The sequence below is a fragment of the Phyllostomus discolor genome, chromosome X (assembly GCF_004126475.2).
Source record: "Phyllostomus discolor isolate MPI-MPIP mPhyDis1 chromosome X, mPhyDis1.pri.v3, whole genome shotgun sequence".
Lineage (NCBI taxonomy): Eukaryota > Metazoa > Chordata > Mammalia > Chiroptera > Phyllostomidae > Phyllostomus > Phyllostomus discolor.
Genome location: NC_050198.1, coordinates 9587429 through 9609738, shown reverse-complemented (window position 1 = coordinate 9609738; position 22310 = coordinate 9587429). Strand labels below are relative to the sequence as shown.

Below are 22310 nucleotides of genomic sequence, written 5' to 3'. Positions count from 1 at the left end.
TGGCTATATAATATTCAACTGTATGACTGTACCTGTTTATCTACCTATTCTTGTGTTCATGGACATCAGGTTCTTTCCAGGTTTCTGCCATTATGAATGAAGCTGCTATGAACATTTGTGCACATGTCTCTTGGTGAGCATAAGGATCCATCATCAAAAAATGGAACTTCTGGGTTGTAGAAGGTATCAACAAACCATCAGACACTTTTCCAAATTGGTTGTGCTTCTCCAATACACAAAAAATAGTGTTTTAATTGATAAAAATATTTTGAGATCAAACGTCCAAACTACTTCTTTCCAAATTCTCTATATGTCGCTGTTTATTCTGTGACAGACTGGCTATCCCGGGGATTACTGACATTCCAGTTTTAGACACACGAACCCTAACCTTGGCGATGTTTTGGCGCTTTTTAAATTCCTCTTATTAAATCTTCACTCAAAACACTGTGGGCTAGGTAACCTCAACATGTAGCAGATGAGGAAAACAGGGGTCGGGAAGCATAAACAGCTTGACCAAGGACATACAACTAAATCAGTGGCACTCGAGGTCTGCCATCGAGGCTCTTGTGATTTCTCTACAAAAACTAGGTAGCCCTGTTTTGCAGTTGTCACCAGGGCAGAGAAGCACAAGCTTGGGCACCAACACCCTCAGCTCGTTGTGTTCTTCTTTAAGCACCTTATCAGTTCAAATATAATTCAATTTTGCAACAGTTTCTGAGTACAAGTCCACGTAAAGCAGACTTAAACCATTATTATTTCACTGCACTTTGTATCTGAGGACATTGGTATCCAGCCTGACAAGGGTAGAAAAGTAGGGAAGTCTATCCACCCTGCAAAAAAATCTAACATTGAAAGATGGTCACAAATCATAGAGTTTCACACAAAGCCGTGGATTTGCAAAAAAAAAAAAAATCTTCTATTTTCTACTCAAGTCTCTACTGCATGCAGAAGCAGGCTTAAGTGGCATAAATCAGAAAATGATAATGGGAACTGAATGAAATTCTCATAAATCACGTTACTAAGTATAGTTACATCTTAGATGTGAAACCCAATTAAACAGATGGCCACATGCTGTCAGAATCAGCCCCTAATCAATAAAGATGTTCATTTTACAAAATCACCTCAATTTTTCATTTCTTCAGTGAAGCAAATAGAAGGCAGTTGGGGGCTGGGGGAAGTCCCGGGAAACCCAGTGGGGGAATGTATAAGAAGGAACTCCACCTGTCTTAATTTGTAGTCCAGAAAAATCAGAAAGGAGAGAGAAAAAAATCACCCAAAGGATTCCTTGTCATCTTGCCTGGGAATGTAATTTACAATGAGAGCAAGCACTGGTCATTAGGAAAATAGAAACAGCTTGAATCTCTTAATTAAAATATTGCTTCAACTTGTTCATCACAAACCCCCTCTGCTCATGAGCTTTTGAGGAACCACTGGGCTACCCTGCAATGGCGGCTTCTTCAGGAAACCTCTCATAGGATCAGCTCTTCCCAGACAAGAAGAAGGTTGGACAGGGGTTAATCCTGGAGACATAAATATTATTAGACTTAAATCCCCAAAGGAGCAGTAGGCACTCACTGACACTGGAAAGTGAGTGTGGAAACACTGGTGAAGAGTCTATCTCAGTGCCTTTTCTTGCATAAGAGCTGATTCACTAGGTTGGTAAAAATGAAGTCTACCGATGCCAAGGCAATGACAATGAGAGTTGATGCAAACACTTCTGTACTTTGGAATACTAACTTTGGAAAACATTTAGTGATATCTGGTAAAGCTGAGTATTTGCATACCCTACAAGCTAGTAAAAATATAGCAGTGCTGTTCATAACAGCAAAAATCTAGTGGGGAGAGGGGAGGAATATAGGTCTATCAACAGAAAAGGTTTGTAGAACAAGTAAGGAATCTGGGGTACAGTCACACAATGGAACATTACATGGCAGTGAAAAATGAAAACTACTGCCACATGCTACATGAATGAGTCTAATAACATGTTGATTGAAAAAACAGTTGCTCAAGATTGCATAAATATGCATATCATTCTTTTTATGCTAAAACATAAACAAAAAATAAACCATATATTGTTTAGAGATACTTAAATTATTTAAAATTTATTTTAAAAACCAATGATATCACGAATGTTCCGGTTCATGGTTAGGTGGTAGATTTATACATGTATATTTATCATGTATTCTTATACTTTATAACTTTATATGTTCTAGGCTGTTACATATATTGTTTTGATGTACCAAATATTATACAAAGCATTTTCTTTTACAATAGATACTATAAGAATTTTCTATTGCTCAATAGGTTATTCTAAGTAATGTAATCCATATTATATAAATATCATTCATATTATTATAGTGTTTATAATTGATATTCCTAATACCATCAGTTTCCATATGCAGCAAAGTTCTCAACTTGGAGTTAGATCAAAACATCATGTTGTATGTTTTAAGTACAGACAATTTTTATTTGTCAATTACGTATCAATAAAGCTGTGAGGAGAAAGCAATGGTATTTTCATGATAATAATGAATATTTTTATAGTACAGAGAGACATTTGAAATATTTGAAATATTTAACAACTGATTTCCTTACATAAATTAATGTAAAAATCCAAAATTACCACCATCTGCTTGTTCTCCTTCTGTTTATCACCTTCTCGGGCCAGTCCTGCAGAGACTGCCATTCCCACATTTGGCCACATGAGGGCAACTCTAAGGAGATGTGCCTGCTGGACACAGGGCTGTTCTGTCGGGATGAGGGCTAGCTAGCAAGGAGGAGCTAGTGTGAGCAGGCAGGTCGCCTCACTGAGAAGGTGGCATTCGAGCAAGTATTTGAAGGAAGTGGGAGTGTGAACCTTGCAGACCACTTGGGGAAGCTCTCCCAGGCCAAGAGAGCCCAGAGTATCAATGCCAGGCAGGAACACTGTCTCATGCTCTAGGAACACGAAGGAGGCCACTGTGGCTGAACAGAGGGGACATAGAGGCAGCCTGGTAAGAACCCCGTGGCCATTGCAAGTCACTTGGCTCTTATTCTGAATGCAATAGGAAGCTGATAACAGGTTCTGAGCAAAGGAGGGAAATATGGTTGTAAAACATCTTAAAATGGCCGCAATATAACATTTAGAATAGACTGAAGGGGCATAAGGACCGAAGCAGGGAGGCCAGTGAGGAGGCTATTACATACAGGAATGGGGGGCGTGGTCAACCGCGGCAAGTCTTCATAAATTGCATCCCCCACACTCAGCAACATAGAGATGTGCTTAAAGCCGTGAGGTTAGATATTATTACCAAGTAAGGGAGTGAAGATGGAGACCGGGAAGGGTGAGAGGGTTGGGGGGAAAGAGAAACTAGCAGGAGCGGCCGACCCTCTCCCAGCAGGTCACTGCCAACCTGAACTCGCTGTTTCTCATTCTCGTGTCCTCATAGTTTTTGCTACATATATAGAATTGTCCTGCATGCTTTTCAGCCTTATTTATAGAGTATCACACTTGATATTTATTTTCCCAAGTTGCTTTTTTGCCACACAATCTAATATTTATGAGGCTCATCCATGCTAATGTGTGTCATTCTAGGTCACTCGCTGTTCACTGCTATGTGGCATTCCTTTCTGTGAACATGCCACATCAGATTCATTTTCCTGTGGAGGGACACACAGCTTATTCCACCTTCCCCCTTATTGTAAACAGTATTGTTATGAGCATTCTCCCATGGGCCTCACTGTATAAGACTTCTCTAGGGTGCTGCTTCTCAAACTATGTTAGAGTTGCCTGGAGGGCTTAATAAAACAGATTTCTGAGCCCCCTGTGAAAAACACATCTGGGGTGCATTTCTGACAAGTTCCCCTGTAGGGCTGTTGCTGTCAGTCCCAGGACCACAATTTGAAAATCAGAGCACTAGGAGAGATGCCAAGAATGCAAGTGATGGTCAGAGATATATGCATGCACATCTTCGGCTTTTGTAGGTGTTGCGATTTCTCTGCAAAGTGAGCGGACCAATTTACAATGTCACCATCAGTGAGTGCCTGTCTCTGGTGCCAACACTTGGTGCTATCAGATTTTTACTTTGTGTCAATCTGATCTTCAATAATTTTTAAACTTATCATGGCATTTATAATTACATGTGCCCAAAACATGTAAATAGAAGAAACTCAAGACAACATCCTGGGATTAATCAGAATATTTCCAAACTTTTCTTATGTACTGATAGTCCCCTCAGGTTCTACAGTCTGCCCAGTTACCTACTTGTTTTTCCCATTGATCCTAAAGAATAAACAAAATGGTATGGACAAAATCTGCAAGACCATTATGAGAGGAAAAGTGGAAGCTTGCTTCTCTTCGTGGCCAACTTCATTTTAATTTTATTTATTGTCATTTTCTTTTTACTCAATGGTGATACAAAGCTTTAAGAAACTTATAAGGTGAACGGAGTGAGGAAAACTGGGCATATGGGTATATGAGGGGTCAAACTGCCTTCAACAACATACCTGGTCATTTTGGGGGGTGAAATAAAGAATGCTCTACCCTAACTCACAGTCTTGGAAAAGTTCCTTCCAGTTTGTACCAGATTAACAAGGAGACAAGAAGCCAAGTACTCACGGATCTGGTTGGTGGATGCACTATAGAAAGCATTGACAGTCGTTGGATTTGTAAACCACCTGTAGCAAGAGAAACAAGTATCACCAAGCGATCATCATTATCCAGGCAGGAGGGCAGCAGGAACAAACAGAATATGTTGGAATTCATTAGCAAATAACCAGGGAACAATGGGGATATGGGACACACGGGGAAATTATCGCTTCAATTTAGGGCTATTGTTCTGCTCAGTAAACAATCTCATCCTAAACTGAACACGGTTCAGTGAGAATATATTAACATGCCTAGTTATTCACTGTTACTAACTTAACAGAAAAAAGTCAGTGCCAGCGCTTCTGAAAGAGCTTTAATGAGAAATCCTAGACTCTAAAGGGCTCTCCCTGCAGATGGAAGCACAACAAGCAGCCGATGTTTGCCAGGCCCTATTTAATGGGTCCACGGGACAGCTCAGTTACTACACTGTATAGCCTCTGATCTGTCCACATTAAAAGCTTCTGGACTAGTGTTAACACAGAGGTCCATGTAAAGAGAGATTAACGAAGTACAACAATGCTTCTCAGAGGATCTGCTTACTCTGGTAGAAAGTTTGCTTGTTTAAGCACCAAAAGAACTAATGACTTGTCCTGCCTGTATCACCAGCTACCTGGGTTATGTCGAAAGAGCTGCCTACCTTCTTGGGGCTTGCTTTAGCTATGAAAATGAAGTATTGCATTAGGAGATCTTGGGAGTACCTTCCAGCTATGAAGATTCTATACTCCATCTTAAATGTACGGTAGGTTACTTAGATCAGGGTTCAGCAAATTTTTTTGTGTGAGGAGTCAGATGGTAAACACTGGGTATTTTGCAGGCGACAAAGCAAAAATCAAGGATGTTACATAGGTACTTCTACAATGAGAGAAATTTTTCCATAAATTTTTAATGAAATTCAAAATACAATAATTGAGTACAATTTATTATAATACAGGCCTATTAATGAGAAGAATGGTATTCTTTGAGGGCAGGATAACATTTTGTGTAATTGGTGTTCAAAGTTAGCACTTCCAATCATCAAATCTACTGCAAACACTTATTTGTAAAATCATTCTTGGCTCATGAGCCATACAAAAACAGACAGCAGGCAAGGTTTGGCCCACAAGCCACAGCTTGCTGACACCTGACTTAGGTGGCTGTGAGCCTCAGCCATTGTCCTCTATGATTAAAACCAAGCAATTTGTTTTAAACTAAATTGCTTAAAATAAACTTGGATAAATTCCTTTTCAGAATAATTACTTTACTAATTTTATGTTTAATATAGTAGTAATTTGTCAGTAATATGAAACTAGCAAGAAACCCAAGTGTTGATTCTAGCTGGTCCACCCATATCTTCTCCCCACCTATAAAGAAGTCTATGAATATGTCATGCTATTATTATTATTTTTATTATTATTATTAGCTAACATTCAATGAGCACTTACTATGCCCTATGCACTTTCTATTCATAGGCTTTTCCCCATAGCAATTGTAACAATTATTAGACCAGTTCATAGATGAGGACAATGTGATTTAAAAGTATTATATACTTGCACAAAGTCTGGTCTGACTTCAGAGAAGTTCTCTTAAGTATTACATTATACTGGAGACATTACTGGACATCAAGAAAGACAGTATCTCTTCTCTTGTTAAAATTGAAACCCATACTCATTTCCATAAGTGTATTTTTCTCCTTCAACTTTAGGATTAATATTTCAATACATCTTAATGTTTAACGCAAACTTACTGACTGGACTTTTTTCCTGAGGAAATAAGTGGGTGGGAAACTGCCTTTATGGACCTAATATTGCTACCTATAGTAGGTAGAATCATGGCTCCCAAAAGGACATGCACATACTAATCCCTGGATCCTGTGACTGCAGGTATAATTAAGTTGAAGAACCTGAAAATAGGGAGGTTATCCTGGAATACCCAAGTGGGCCCATTCAAATCACATGAGCTCTTATGAGCAGAAAACCTTCTCTGACTGGAACCTGAGAGAGGCAACACAGGAGGAGGAGGAAGTCAGAGAGATTCCGAGAGTGAGAAGGATTCCCCACACTGTTTCTGGCTCTGAAATGCAGGGTCATATGCAAGGAGACCCAGAGAGAAACTTCTTGAGGGAAGAGTGGCTCCCAGCCCACAAGGAAGGACGGACCTCAGTTCTGCAACCACAAGAAACTTGAGCCTGGAAGAGGATTCTTCCCAGAGCCTCCTGCTAATAACCCAGCCAGCTGACACTTTGATTTCAGCCTTGCAAAACCTGGATGCAAGAAATGAGCCAAGCCAACCCACACTTCTCACATACAGAACTGTGAAATAATCCATTTGTCATTTTGAGTTGCTAAAGTTGTGGTGATTTATTATAGCAGTAACGGAAAACTAATACACCGCCCAAAGAATCAAGCATTTGTATGTCTGCTCTTTGGGTCAAGGGAGGAAGAATCCAGGTATCTCTCAACTTGCCTTTCAATGACATTGGACTCAACATAATATGTACAAAAGATTACGTGTATTGCTAGAGCTCATCCCTTCTCTTCCCATTCCTCCCAACTCCACTCCCTTTTGCAAAGAATAAACTTTTAGAACATTAGGGTAAAAGTCATGCAAGAAAAATATTTTTTATATTACTTTTATTTATTTTTAGATAGAAGGGAAAAGGAGGGAGAAGAGAAGGAGAGAAACATCACTGTGTGGCTGCTTCCCACGCTCCCCCAACTGGGGACCTGGCCCACAACCCAGGCATGTGCCCTAGACTGGGAATCGAATTGGCAAACCTTTGGTTCACAGGCCGGCGCTCAATCCACTGAGCCACACCAGCCAGGGTGCAAGGAAAATATTTCTAACTACTGATGGACAAAGGTGGACAAAACAAAGAAATCAACCAACCACATGGGGCCTCTGAAGCTTCAGCGTGAATACCTAAAACATCTTATTTCAGACACATGGCCACAGCTTTCCTGACCTCCCAGAGCTCTTGTTGATTCTAGGGCATGTTTGGAGTCTTCATTATACCCAGAGCTCATATTAAGTGGCTGCACCAGTAGATCCTACCAGTTATGGATGCTATTATGTCTTCTTATTGGTCAGTGCCCATGCCAAAGCAGCCATTAAATATTTTCTATTATCACCCTGATTATACCCATTTATTTTATATTTATATGTATTATTCTCTAATGCAGGAATACCTGTGCTTGTTCTAACCTGTTTGCAATTTTTTGTATACTCCTTCCATTAAGAGTTGGGATCTAAATTCCTCTCCTCTCCATTATGGGCTAGCCTCAGGGACTCACTACCAAGACATCCAATGCAGTGAAGATGACACCACATGACCTCCAGTGAAAGGTAGTTAAAGGCGATTCAATTCCCTCCACCCCGTGTGCCCGCTCTCCCTCTCTCTTTCTTAGAAAACTCACTCTTTGAAGTTTCTTGCTCAATCAGCATGCTATAAAGAAGCCCAGTGCCCACAGAGAGCTACAGAAGGCCTTGCAGCCAACAGTCAGCTCCCACATGACTCCAGTCTCAGTCACTACCTGACTGAGACTGCATGAAAGGCCATGAGCAAGAACCACCCGGCTGAGCCTAGTGACCTGCAGGGCCACGAGAGAGAACAAACGGTAACTGTGGTTTCAGCCCTGCACATTTTAGGGTGGCTTGTTGTACAGCAGCAAAGAACTGAAGCACTGAAAACTGGCCTGTCCACAGACTCAGTGCTACCCAATAGGTTGAATTTCCCCATAAAAATGTTTCATTTGCCCAAGACAATGGTTTTAAAAGGTACTGAACTGGAATGTGTTTAAATGAGGTGTGCAATCACTAGTGCTCCACAGTCCTCTCCACCCCCTATCATTTACCCCCACCTAGGTGGTACGCGCTGAGCAGAGGATCACTCAATCTATTTAAATGAATGTATCACTAGGTATACATCTGTCTGAATACACAAGCAGTGTCACTAATGTGCTTTAAACTCTTACTATGACGTTAGGATGTTCCTGCAGTTTATGTTTGGGGAAGGATAAGGGGGAAAGAGGTCTTATTTAATTTCAAATCCAAAAATACATAGAAATGAAATTATACTGCATAATGAGGTACATAAAAAGACTAATACTAAAATACAATAATCTAAAGAAAAACACATTGCCACCCTGATTTCTCTGGGCCCTATAAAATAAACATACATCAAGCTTTACATTGTGCCTATCAACTCTTCAAGATAATCTAAGGCATATGGAATAGAAAAACCATAGAGCATTTATTGCTTTATTTCTAATAGCCTGCAGATCACAGGTGGCAAACACAAGGCCCGCAGGCTGAATCCAGCCCTCCACCTTGTTTTATCCGGCCTGGCACCTTGTTTCTACCTGGAAGCAACACCTGAGATCTTGCTTAACTGTTAAGGAGCAGTTACATGTACACAGTCCTAAAGTTACATTCGGCCCTTTCAAGGCAACTGTGAGGCTGATGTGGCCCCCGGCGAAAATGAGTTTGACACCCCTGCTGTAGATTATATCCTTTCCATTCCATATCCTAGATAATGCTTTTACAAATAAAAATTCTGGGCAGGACCATAATTTGTATAGACATTTGATGTATTTTTACATACTTTTTCAGAAGAGGGAGAAAGAAAATCCAGTCATGTTTGGTCACAGTGGAGTTAGAGCGAGTTAATAGGGAAGCTAGGTTAAAATCGTTTCTGTCAAAGGAAGGGTATTCTGAAGGAAAGAAATTACTTTTGACTCAAGTTGAGAAATGAAGTAAATCCTCCACTTTTAAGCAAGCTGATGAAATGACGATTCTGAGAACCAACCCTAAATGTGTACCTTCAGGGATGACCATCCAATTAATTTCATTCTTGCTGACATTTATCACCACATTAGAAACTTCTTAATGCACATTAATGCAGCAAAAAATGAATTCCACGAGAATGAAAAATAAAGGGGATTTATCTCCTACATTCACAAAGAAGCAAACTGTTATTTCAGGGCTTTGTAGAAAGATAATCACGGTGTGCTATACTAAGTGCACTAGTGTCGAGGAGATACTCTGGAACCAATCCCACTCGATGAACTCCTGAATTTTCAGACCCCGAAAGATGTCGACTGAGGAGAGTGGGTATCATGAAGTTAAAATTACCTACCATGCCTGAAAAGAACCAGCCCAAATTTTTTTTTAGAAAATTAAGCCCTGGTTGGCATAGCGCAGTGGATTGAGCGCGGGCTGTGAACCAAAGTGTCGCAGGTTCGATTCCCAGCCAGGGTACATGCCTGGGTTGCAGGCCATGACCCCCAGCAACCACACACTGATGTCTCTCCCTCTCTCTCTCTCTCTCTCTCTCCCTCTCTCTCTCTCTCTCTCTCTCTCTCTCTGTCTCCATCCCTTCCCCCTCTAAAAATAAATAAAATCTTAAAAAAAAAAGAAAATTAGCTGTCATACCACTTTACCATGTAAAAAGGACCTTAACTTTCTTAATGTTGCTTTCCCTGAAATAGATATATAGTCAGAAAAAAAAAACAAGAATTACTAGCATTGTTTTCATTCCTGGAAATTCCCAGAAACATTAACCAATTTAATGTCCTTCTGAAAGAGGTATTTGTTTTCAATGACAGAGAATAAAACTATGCAAATCAGTTTTCCTAAGCCCACAAAGTCAGCCAGCATTTTTCCAAGGGAAGAATAAAAAAAAAATTAGAACTAGCCAAGGCTGTTAGCATCTAACAGCCCATCCATATTTTAGGATGATGTTAAAGATGACACATTTAGGAGTTTTTCAATTAGCAACCGTGGCTTTGCAACACACCCAAATAAATAATGTCATTTTGAAACTGAAGAATTAACTTGGCAGCATCTCCAATATGGAGGAATCCCTGAGAAAAATTCACAGAAATACTGGTAAGAGCTCTGAATTTTCCATAAGTTGCAAAAAAGAAAAAAGAAAAGAATCTCAACTGAAGTATCGTAGATGTGAAAGGGCAGGATGATGTCCATAGATCTGTGACTATCATACTACACGTAGATGCTCACTGGGATATTAGAAAGCATTTGCTGAAGTGATTGGATGTGAGAAGCTAGGTTTAGAACCCTGAATGTAAAACTGCTATTGAATAATTTAGGTTGGGGATGAAGCAGGAGAGATGGACTAAGAAATACTGTGATGAAAAGACGGAACCAAGGACAGTGGAGTAGATGGCTTTAAACTAGTTATCTGTCTTTTCCAAAGAAGCTCTAAAGCCTTCTGCTTTCTCCCTTTGTGCTTTTGATTGGAGTCAGGGATGGGTAACGGAGGGATTCAGCTTAGGCCTCCTCCCTAAGTCAAACACTTTTAACTAACTGTGTGGATGTGTGTTGTGGAAAGGTTTGAAGGGCAGAAGGCAGGAAGGGCTACATGGGAATCGTGCCTAAGAGAGAGAGGTGGTAATCACAGTTTAAGCCAAGGGAGAGTGTGGGGGCTAGAGTGTCCAGAGGCCAGGATAGAGCAGGGAGTTGGAAAGAAGAGTAACAAGAGACCCAGAGAGCATAAAAAGAGCCAGCCAAAGATATAGAGGCCAGAATATCAGCCAAGTTTAGTAAAAATGGGCCATGAAAAAAAAATGTGGGCATGGAAACCAGGCTTCCAGCTATGATGGGATGAAAAGGTCAATAAATCCTTTCCACAAAAATCAAGTATAAAACTCGACAAAGTTATTAACAAACAACAATTTTAGGGTTCTGGGAATCAATCTAAGGCAAACAACAAATAAACACAAAAAGGTTTAATTCTGAAAAACTGCTAGAGCTAGAAGAAAGCAGAATAGGAGTCTATAGCCTTTTAGCCCAGACTGCTCCCATCCCTCCCAGGTCAGTCAGTGAGAACTTAGTTTTATTAATGCAGAGCTGCCTGGAAAATCAGCAGCTTTTGATGTCACAGGGACTGGGCTCAATTGGGAGTAAAAGTGAACACCTGCAGCTTTGTCAGCTAAAAGTAGAGAACTTGTTATAAAAAAAAAATGAGGAAAACCCACAGCTCTGCTAGCCTGAAATTATAGTTCCCATTGGGGAGAGCAAAGGACCAGCCAGGAAATTTAAAAGGGAGATCCTGGAACAAGAAGAGTCATAGAAGAGTGAGATAAGCTCACCACACATCCCCGGCTGGCTACAAAACTGGGTACACGTACGGGGGACACCAGAGAGAGCAGACTGAGAAGCAAAATCCAAGGCTGGCTGAGAACTGGTTGTGACTTTGAATGCCCTCCCAACCCCCTCCCAGAGCAACTGGCAGAGGGTAAAAGCCCTACAGGCAAGAAGCGTTTGAGCACAAGCGCTGTCCTGATTTCCTGAGCACTAAACTATGCAGATACAGGGACAAAGTCTAAGAGGTGAGGCTAAAAACTAAAAATAAGAATTTTAAAAATGAGCAGAGACATTCATGGCTGCACACTGTAAGGAAGACGGATTCTGCAGTGTAAGTCCAGGAATGATACTTTTTTAAAAGCCTCAGAAAAATAAATCAGAATCCACAGCTTCTATAATACTTTACCTAAAATATCATTTTCACCAGAAGAAAAATGAAGCTATGCACAGAAAAACAACGTATAAAACAAAAAAAGCAAGCAATAAAAACTGACTCTGAATGAGCCCCCACGTTGGCTTTAGCAGACAAAAACTTGAAAGCAGTCCTTATAAATCAGCTCCAAGAATTAAAATAAACTATATTAAAAGAATTAATGGGAAATACGATGACAATGATTCAACAAATAAAGAATCACAACAGAGACCAAAGAAAAAAGACTATAAAAAACATCCAAGTGCAAATTCTATAGTTGAAAACTCCAACAATCAAAGGGAAAAATTTATTAGATGGGTCAACAGCAAATTTGAGAATACACAAGAAAGAATCCATGAATGTGAAGACGGAGCAACAGAAATCATCCAGCCTGGAGAAGAGAAAGACAAAAACACTGGGGAAGTGGGCTACAGCAGAACAGAGTCAAAAGTACCAGCCAGCAAGAACAAAAAGTAATGTAAACCAAAACTGAAGAATTTCTCAACTGTAAGCCTCTTATTCATTTGTGAAATGGGAACAATAAATACTACCCAGGCCTCACAGCATTGACAAGAGGATAAAATGAATTAAAACATATAGAGCACTCCCAGGAACACTATACAGACACAGTAACTGTTAGCGGCTGTCATCACCACCATCGCACACATCTTGCTGCGGGAAAATCATGGCTGGCCTGGCCCCAAAAGTGCCTGAGAAAACTTTCTTATCTGTAGGGAAAGTTCCTACAGGCAAATAAATCACAACTACTACTGGAGGTAAACAATAGTGCTAACATTTCTTTAACATTCATTACCTTAATAAATATCATCTAGTTACTTAAAATTATACAATCACTTCTACATTTGTAATCATACTTTTTTTTTAAACAAATGTACTTTTTCTTTCTTTTTTTTTAGATTTTATTTATTTATTTTTAGGGAGGGAAGGGAGGGAGATAGAGATAGAGATAGAGAGAGAGAGAGAGAGAGAGAGCGAAACATCAATGTGCGGTTGCTGGGGGTTAGGGCCTGCAACCCAGGAATGTACCCTGGCTGGGAATCGAACCTGGGACACTTTGGTTCCCAGCCCGTAATCATACTTTTTAAAAAATATTTGTTCCTTTTAAAGGTCTTCAAAAGTCTCTACCTGAGTGTGATGTTCTAGAGAAAATATACACACACACACACACACACACACACATCAAGATCTAGAAATGATTTGAACACTGGCATCCAAATAAGCCTTCTTTTCTTTTCATAAGTGTTGATGCTAGGAGTGAGGGCAACATAATTAAATTGAACGGCTGACTCGTATAATATCAGAAATGAGAGTTGCCAAAACGTAACACAGATTTTGCCAGACAAGATAACTGGCAAGCCAGCTACTCTGACTTGAGGGGAATTACAAAGTTTGATCTAAAGAGAATCCACTTCCCACCAATGTATTGATCTCTTTCACTTTTTTTTTTTTTTTTTACTCACTCTGTTTTTGGGACAGCTTTTCTCAGCCAGAAGAAATCAGACTGTGCTAAATACTTGCGGGTCTGCAGGACGTTGCCAAAGTAGTCCGATTCTGAAAACTTGATCTGAATAAAACAAACCACAATGATCATTGTCCTAAGCGCAGATAAGAGCCAGCTCTGAAAAAAGACTTCAGCGCACAAATGAGCAATCAACGGAGAAGCTACAGTCCTCACAGCATCGCTCAGCCCTCATCGGTCAACCCAGTATTCACACAGCCATGAAATTTAATCTCAGTGATTTTCTTTTAAAGGAAAATGGAGACAACTGTACTTGAACAGCAATAAAAAAGAGTAATCAAATTCTTATTAGTTGTAATATTTTGTAAATTTAAACCATGAGATCTTTTAGAAGTAAAAATTAAGATACAGCAAGTGAATACGTAGGAAACCCAAAGGATCACAGCACAGATATGAATGTGTATTATACAACTTGACCATTATAGACTTGACAGCAGCCTATTTGTTAGCCAATGTCTGCCTTGGGTTTATCTGTTCCCTAACATATGGTGGGTACTTATTATGTCTGTACAGTAACTTTTGTTAGTGATTCATCTTAACAGTCTTTCCAGGGGGCCAGGCCAAAATACAAAGAAAGGAGTTATGTAACTAAAAGCACAGGGAGAAAGGTAGGAATGAAAGTATCAATTCCTGGCATCCTTGGCATTCCACTTGGCCAACACATTATAAAGATAAGACATTAAACTGCCCTTCCCTCAATCCTCTTATGGGGGTAGCTGATGGATAAATTGTGGTATAATCACATAATGGAAACCAGTTTAGACAAATGTTCTGTATGCATGAATGTAAAATAATCTCAAAATCAATGCTGAGTGAGACAAGTGTATGTATGAGAGAATTTAAAGTTTTATAACATGTAAAACAACATCACATGTTGTTTATAGAGAAGTACCCATGTAGCAAAAGCATAGAGAAATGCATAGGAATAATAAACACTGAATTCAAAATAGTGTTTATACCTAGGGAAGGAGGTAGGCAGCAAGGAAGAACATTAGATAAATGACAATTACACAAAGAATTTCCAATGTATTTGTTTCATCACTTTAAAACATGTGTGTGCATGCATAAAGCTAATACAGCAATATGTTTAATATTTGTTAAAGCTCTTTGTTCAAAATATGATTTTACATACTTTCACAATGTTTGAGATTCTTTATAATAAAAAGAAATCTTACCATCGACTGTATCTTAAGATGTCTATACTCGGGCTCAGAAGAAACAGAGTAAGCTCCTTGTTTTGGGGAGCAATCTCATCTAGCAATCCCAATGCATTCCTGGATCGTATAGTTTAAAAAATGTGTCCACTGTTCAACCCTTAGCTTTCTCAGTTTGGTTCCCAAGATAGCTCTGCCATAACTCTCAGAATATGATTGTGACTGATAGAAAATTCAGATATGTTCTTGGGTTCAGAACACTTTCCATGAAGTTCTCCCAAAGGAATTTCCTTCAAAAATATTAATTTTCTGTATTATCAGTAGGGTTAGTTGTTACTTTTAGAAGTCTGCTATTCGTTAAATTATCCTGTTCATCTGAGAAGAAAAAACTTGTTATTCAGGTTGTTCTATAGAGATATCAAATGAAAAACCATCCACAAATTTCCTAAAGAAGAGTCCCGTGTCTAAAAATTCTTTGAGTATACGGTCCTACCACAGCCATAATAACCACGAGAGGCAAAACTCAGAGGTAAGTAATTGCAAACAAATTTGCAAACAGCTTATCATCTATGTTTAGAAGAATTATTTAAAAACTATTTTAGTAAACTGAGAATATTTGCATTTTCCTAGCTTGGTTTGGTTGATGTATTCCATTTATTTAATGTAAGTCACAGCTGATAGGAGACACATCTTTCCTGTGAGACAGGTTAAGTGTGGGGGCTGAAAGGGCCAGCCATAGTTATTACCCTGTGATAGATGGGACACAGTGTTACAGTAATTATGCAACTTGGCAAAGCAATATAGTCCAAGCCATTAGGTTCCTATTCAATGTTATTTTCATTGGTCCTAATAAGTAAACCAGTGATTTAACAGAAAGAGTACAGGGAAAGAGGAGGAGAAGGTAAGAATTACAGTGAGAGGAGAGGCAGTAACTAAATAAATCATGGCGCAATTTATTGAACACATACAGTAGTTAACATAATGGTAATGAAGGCTGCAGAAGGCAAGGACAAAATAATATGTTAACTATAAAGATCGGTACACAAAATTATATATAAACATCAATTACAGCTATAAAAATTTTTAAAAATACACTAAAACAGATGTATTTTTATGTTTTAGTACCAATATTATGAGTGTTGTCTCATTCCTTTTCTCTATATCTCAAATTTCCACTATGGGATAATAGTTTGATAATTCCAAATACTGAACAGGCCCTTGAGTGAGAAAAAACTATGAAAGTCAGCAACCACCGGGAAAGTTCCACTTGTAGAGATGGCAACAAGAAGGAATGAACATGCATATTTTAAAACCGCTTGTAATCATCAAAATATGTTTAAACTCTGCAAGGGACAATAGGTGGCTCAAAAGCCTCTTGTCCTTTCCGTTACTGGTGAAAATCGAGGTCACCTTGGTAATGACTTGTAATCAGTTCCATCTCCTGACTTTTCAATTGAGTGACCTTTGGAAAATTAATTGGGGCTCTTTTCTCATTTCCTAGGAATAGGTGTCCAAATCATAAAATTTAGGGGAATCTGAATTTCTCACCAAATACCACAGACTAAATAGAAGAATAAAGCTATCGCCCCACCAAAGGTGAAGAACACATAATAAGGACAGAACATGGAAGCGTGCTCAGCTTTCCTGTAGAATCACTAAGTATGTGTTCATTAATAACTATATAAGCCAATAGGAAGTACAGATTCTAGAACACTTTTTGTTTATGTTAAATCCATTTTAAAATATGTCCAAATATGTACATGTCATGTTAAATCCATATAGAGTATATCCAGTATGTGTAAGAAAGATTTTACATTAGGCACACAAAAAACTTTCTGAATACAGAAGGGATCCAGATTTTGTATTTACATTTTCCCTTATGCAAATAGTAAAGTAATATGCAAGACTGTTTTGTTTAGATGGCTTTGCCCATAAGTAGTGTGTGTGCACATCACACCTACATTCAAACTGTTTAGCAACCTACATGCATGGTACACTGTGGAAGATGCAGGTCCCACAGCAGCCACACAAGGCCGAGGTAGCGGTAGTCAGCACGTCAGCCAGAACTAGACGGAACCAGATGCCCTGCTGCCACCTCCAGGGGTAGAGGGAGGTCTTGGTTTGCTCTGGCCAGTGGAACACTCTAGAGGAAGGCCAGTGTGGGGGAGTTCCGGAGGGCTGGCTGTAAGGTTGGCAGACACCGCCCTCCAGTGCCTACTCTTGACTCTCCAGGGCCACGGTGGCCAGGGATCTTTGGCAGAGCCGAGGGCAATGTTGTTTTGTTTTGACTTAATAGCACAGAAGGACTTCTGTGTTTTAACAACCTGTCTTTGCAGAGCATTCCACATAACATGACCTCATTACCACTTTCATATACACATAAAACACACAATGCATATAAATATTGATATATTTATATTCTCTCTCTCTCTCTCTCTCTCACACACACACACACACACACACACACACACGAGTGCTCCACTGGCCAGAGCAGACCAAGACCGATACTGCAGACTATTACATTGATTCACATAATATCTATATATCTGCATATGCACTCTTATATGTATGTATATTTGTATCATTCACTAGAAGCATTGATTTTTTTTCTGAAAAATTACCCATATCCAATTCTCCTAAGTAGATGGAGGTCAGCTGTGTTTCTGACTTTAGTCCCTACTCCAATTATCCCCTGGCTTTCACAAGAATGAGTGGAGGTGCCTAATGGTGCCGTGTATTTACCTATTGTCTCTCAGAGGCATGCCCAGCCTTTCACTCTGTCCTATAATGCTGGGGCTGGGCATGTGAAACTCTGTTTCTCGGGCTCCATTGCCATTTGGCTCCCTGCCAGCAGGAGGGACTGGGGCAAATCAGCAGGTGGCAGGAGGGGAAAGAATGCTGTGTTTGGCCTCTTTCATTCTTGCTCTCTTTCCTCTTTCTTCTTCTGACAATGACTTGCAAAGGATCTTCATCCCCTCCTCCGCAGCCACAGTTGGAGTGGCAGCTCCCTCTCTGTTCTCCTAAATGATGGTACCATCACTTCCTCCCTTTTGTGCCCCTAGACGCAGGGGTGATGGTAGCTTCCTGAAGTTATTAACGTCTGGTTTACCTTGCCTTCCCAATCTTTGCCTTCCAACCTATTTCCTGTATTAAATTACCTCTCTTTGAAATACCTAGTGTGCTTCTGGACTCCTTGCTGACACAGCAACCTTTCCAAGTTGGTATCACACCGCTCTTAAAGTCTGTTCCTACCAAGGATCAATGGAAGAACACTTAATAAGGCTAATTTGAAAGTGGACTGACCCCTACTTTTTAAGGCTAATTAGTAGGCTTTCCTGCATTTCCTTTATTGCTCTTGTCAAAGACTACAGAAAGATTATTATTCAGAAACACTTCTTGGGGTATCTCAATTTACCTGGTCTTCCTCAAAGAGGGCAAAAAACAAATGCTCTCTAATTCTTTGCATTTGCCTCTAAGTTCTTTTCCATTTGCTCTTATCCGCACATAGTCCCAACTTACATTTTCAACCTTTCTCCTTGACCTTCATATGATCCATTACCTGATCTCTACCTCTTTCCTTTTGCATTCATACCTGCTAAATCATATCTTTACTGTGTCAAATAAACTAAGCTGTTTTTCACTTCTAAAAGCCTCTCATGCTCAGAGCGTGTACAACCAGACACATCTTGTAGGTCCGACAGTAGTCCTTATCTACACGTTTCTCAGAACTGGAAATACAGCCCCATTGTGTACCCACAATACTTGAGTCCTTTTGCTATTAACCTCAGTGACACTGTTACTATCACATCAAGTATCCTTTACCTATTCCCAGGTTGGATTTTATTCATTGTCCCTATTGGTTTCCAAACACAACTGTATGTTTATTTCCTGTATTTGACTTTTTTTTTCACCATCTATTTTTTACAGCATTAGAAACTCTTGGGCATAATTGTTCCTGCTTTGGCAATGAGTCACATGAAAGCCATTTCTTCACAAGTGTGCTTAAAAATCTTAGTGTCTAATGGGTTCTGTTCAGGCACTAGAGAAATGAGGGGAACAGACCCAACGCTGCATCCTGTTTGGCATCTGGTTTCTTTTCACAAAAGGTACTGCATTCAGTGAGTCTTTCAATTTGGGACACTGACTTTAAACAGTAGCACACTGCCAACAAAGCCTGATGAACTAAATGTGGTGAATGAGCTCTGAATGCTATCTTATTTGATTACAGCTTGAGATTGTTCCATTTGTACAGCCTTTTTAAATCAATTTGAGGCACCTGGATACCAGATGAGTTAATTCATAATGATTTTTCCAAACCAAAATAATTTACTATCATAAATGCAAACTGAAGATATCACAACTCTTACATTGCGCTTGGTGTGGATGAGGACCAGCTCTAAATATTTTATGTATGTTAACTTATCTGATCCCCACAGCAGCCTTATAAGGGAGGGATTATTATTATCTCCATTTTAATATGGGGAAACTGAGGCACAGAGATCCTAGGTCACACAGCTAGTAAGTGGTAGACTGCTACATCAAACTGGCTATCAAATGTTGTTATCTGTACCCTTGAGTTGGAATATTTGCCAATCACATGTAACTGTACAGGTTCTCTTGCTAAGTAAGGTACTTTGTGCCCTAGTGATGGTCTTCCTAGCAGCGACAGTTCTCATACTGACCCACATTTACAGGGAGCCTACATATACACCAGACATTATGTTAGGTGCTTTTACATTTATCTAATCTCACTTAATCAACCCAACAACACTAAGACTTGGTTATTATCATCTCCAGTATCCAGATAACCAAAGGGAAGTTAATGAAGTAATGTAACCTGCACAAAACCAAACAATTAGTAAGTGGAAGAGGCAAAAAGCTTGTACTCTTAACCACTTGACAATATGATCTCCTCGCCCCTCCTCTCCCTTCCAACCAGATCTAGGCAAGCAGTTCCCACCAATTCTTCACACTCACTCCCCCATCCCTGCAGCAGGCTGCCTGACAAGGACCCTGCTGCACCTCTTCTCCCCTTCCCGGATTACAGGCAGGGCTTCCTGGGTCCTGACTTTAGTCCTGGCTCCGACAACTCTGTGGGCTCAGGAAACCGCTTTACTTCTTTGAGTATCTACTTCCTTTTCTGCAAAATGGGGCTAAGGGCCATCTAACTTCAGAGGATCACTGTGGGGCTTAAAAGATAACACGTGTGAATGTGTCAAATGCATCAGTATCTTTAATTATCATAATGATAGTGAGATTTTTCATTATCAAAACAATGTATAATAAGATGGGCTGTCTGAGCTTTGGGATACTGTGAAGCATAATTATCTTTCTGCATAGCAACCAGATCAATACTTTAGAAGGCCATATCTTGGAGGCTAATGGAGAAACTTCCTAATTAAAGCCTTCTCTCGCTTTTGAATAATTTTGCAAAACTCTGATATTCATCTACAAGGCTGGGATTGCTTTCAGATATGCAACTTGTCAAACCTCAATTTCAGGAAAGAGCTACACCTCAGGACCATTGCTATTAAAAGAATTCTACCAAAAACAAACCCTACTTTTTCAAGGAAATCCAGTGAGTGGTAAAAACCGGGATCTGCGGGGCATCAGAATTATTTATAGAAAAGGAAATAACAGTGGTTGTGATTAGAAAAGCCTGTAATGAATATATCTACTAGAAAATATAGGTCCCAAAATACTGGAATAAAAAAGAATCATTACTATTCCTCCATCACTAACTTACTGCAAATATGGAGTCCAAATCACAGTAAATTATAGTCATATGTATATGCACTTAATTTGCAAAAACACTCATAAAGTTTAATGAAGTCAACTCCCAGCTAGCAGATTTATTACAAGTCATTTAATGTGAATGAAGCATATAAAGATTGTTTAACAACAAACACCATATATTCCCCATTAGAACATGCCCACTAATTGTAAAATACCCGATTTGCTTAATTCTTTCCTTTACGATGAAATTAGGCCAAATCCAAGTCCATTTGCTTTACGGTACCCACTTAGCTATACATTCCTTCTGACACTTCCTTTATTTGGAATCTGCTCTAAATCTTGTGATATGCCTGGCATATTGAGGCTCATATCTAGCCAAGGAATGAATCAAAAGTTGGTGCTTTCTGGCACCACCAGGTTTAATTGCTTGGACTTGGGTTAGTTGAAAGGCATGAGGCCAGTAAAACTTGCCAGAAAAAAAAAATACAGTAAATTTAGCACTTACTGCTTTGAGGTCTTCATTAACATGAGTATCATTCATTATAAACTCAGGATAGCCAACTTTTGCCAAAACAGCTCTTGCCTATACAAAGGAAAAAGAAAAGTGATGTCAGAGTTGCAGCACTTAAATCATTAATAATCACAGGATGTAGGAATGCAATCTTCATCTGAAAACTCCATTTACTGAATATCTACTATGTGCAACCCACTGCAAAGGGCAACCAAATTAAGTTAGTCACTGCTCTAGATTTCATTTTATAGATAACAGAGAACTAAGTATTCTTAGTAGGAGTAACATGAGAGGAGTCATCCTTCAGCAAGATTATCCATGCAACATTGTGAATGATGAAAGACTGGATGTTTGATAACCATACTAATTATTCCCTGTGTTGTACATCATAGAGAGAATGGATTTTAAAAATCATCTCAGGTACATACAGGGAGCCTCTACAGCAGGGACTGGCAAACTATGGCCCCTGGGCCAAATCTTGTCCTCCCTCCATATCTGTTTTTATAAATAAAGTTTTATTGTGACACTGCCATGCCCACTCATTTGCATGTATCTATGGCTGCTTCTGCACTGCAACGACGTTGTTGACTAGTTAGCACAGAAACTCTCTGGCCCACAACACCTCAAATATTTACTGCCTGCCCTTTATAGAAAAGATTTTCCAACCCTTGCAGTTCCAAGTGAAATTTTTTCTCTCATTGTTGGGGCTTTTCCCCAGGTCCCCTGGGATCCCTTTAATCACTTCTGTACATCCCTCCCCAGCATCTATGTTGTTTTTCTTTTCTAATAACCAGCACCTGAGACTCTTTGAAGGCCCCTGAGAGTTTATCTGCCTCCAAAACCACCCCCACACCAGCAGCCCTCTTAGCCAATAACTAACTGTGCAGGAGAATGAAAGCGCAGCAGCTCCTTTGCCACAATTCAGGACAAACTGTGAGGTATAATTGGCGCTCCCAGAGTTCCACACTGGACCAGGGTGCCTGAGACTTCCCTTCAAATTTCACCCTTACCAGTCTCTCACCCTTCTCTGCCTGCCTTCCCCCGTCCCTTTACTGGTTTCTCTTGGGAACACTTGCTGAATAAATCATAAATCACTTGCACAAGAATCCACATCTCTAGCTCTGTCTCCAGAAGACCCAACATAAGATCCCAAGCAACCCTAAACACGCTGATTTTATTCCAGCAAAGAAAACCAGTGACCTTCTCACACTGCTCTTGGTATTGAGCTTTTTCCTTCACTCGCTTTC

General features: G+C 39.7%; 1 protein-coding gene across 2 annotated transcripts in view; it reads right to left on the bottom strand.

The window, feature by feature from the left end:
- The window catches only part of PHEX (phosphate regulating endopeptidase homolog X-linked), a 168325-nt gene that overhangs the window by 43438 nt on the left and 102577 nt on the right, over positions 1–22310 (bottom strand). For both annotated transcript variants that reach the window (XM_028522759.2, XM_036016337.1), the window contains 3 exons: positions 21058–21135; positions 13604–13707; positions 4598–4656 (listed from right to left, as the gene is read on the bottom strand). In XM_028522759.2, coding sequence (XP_028378560.1) covers positions 4598–4656; positions 13604–13707; positions 21058–21135 — 241 coding nt within the window. The remainder of the gene's footprint in view (positions 1–4597; positions 4657–13603; positions 13708–21057; positions 21136–22310) is intronic.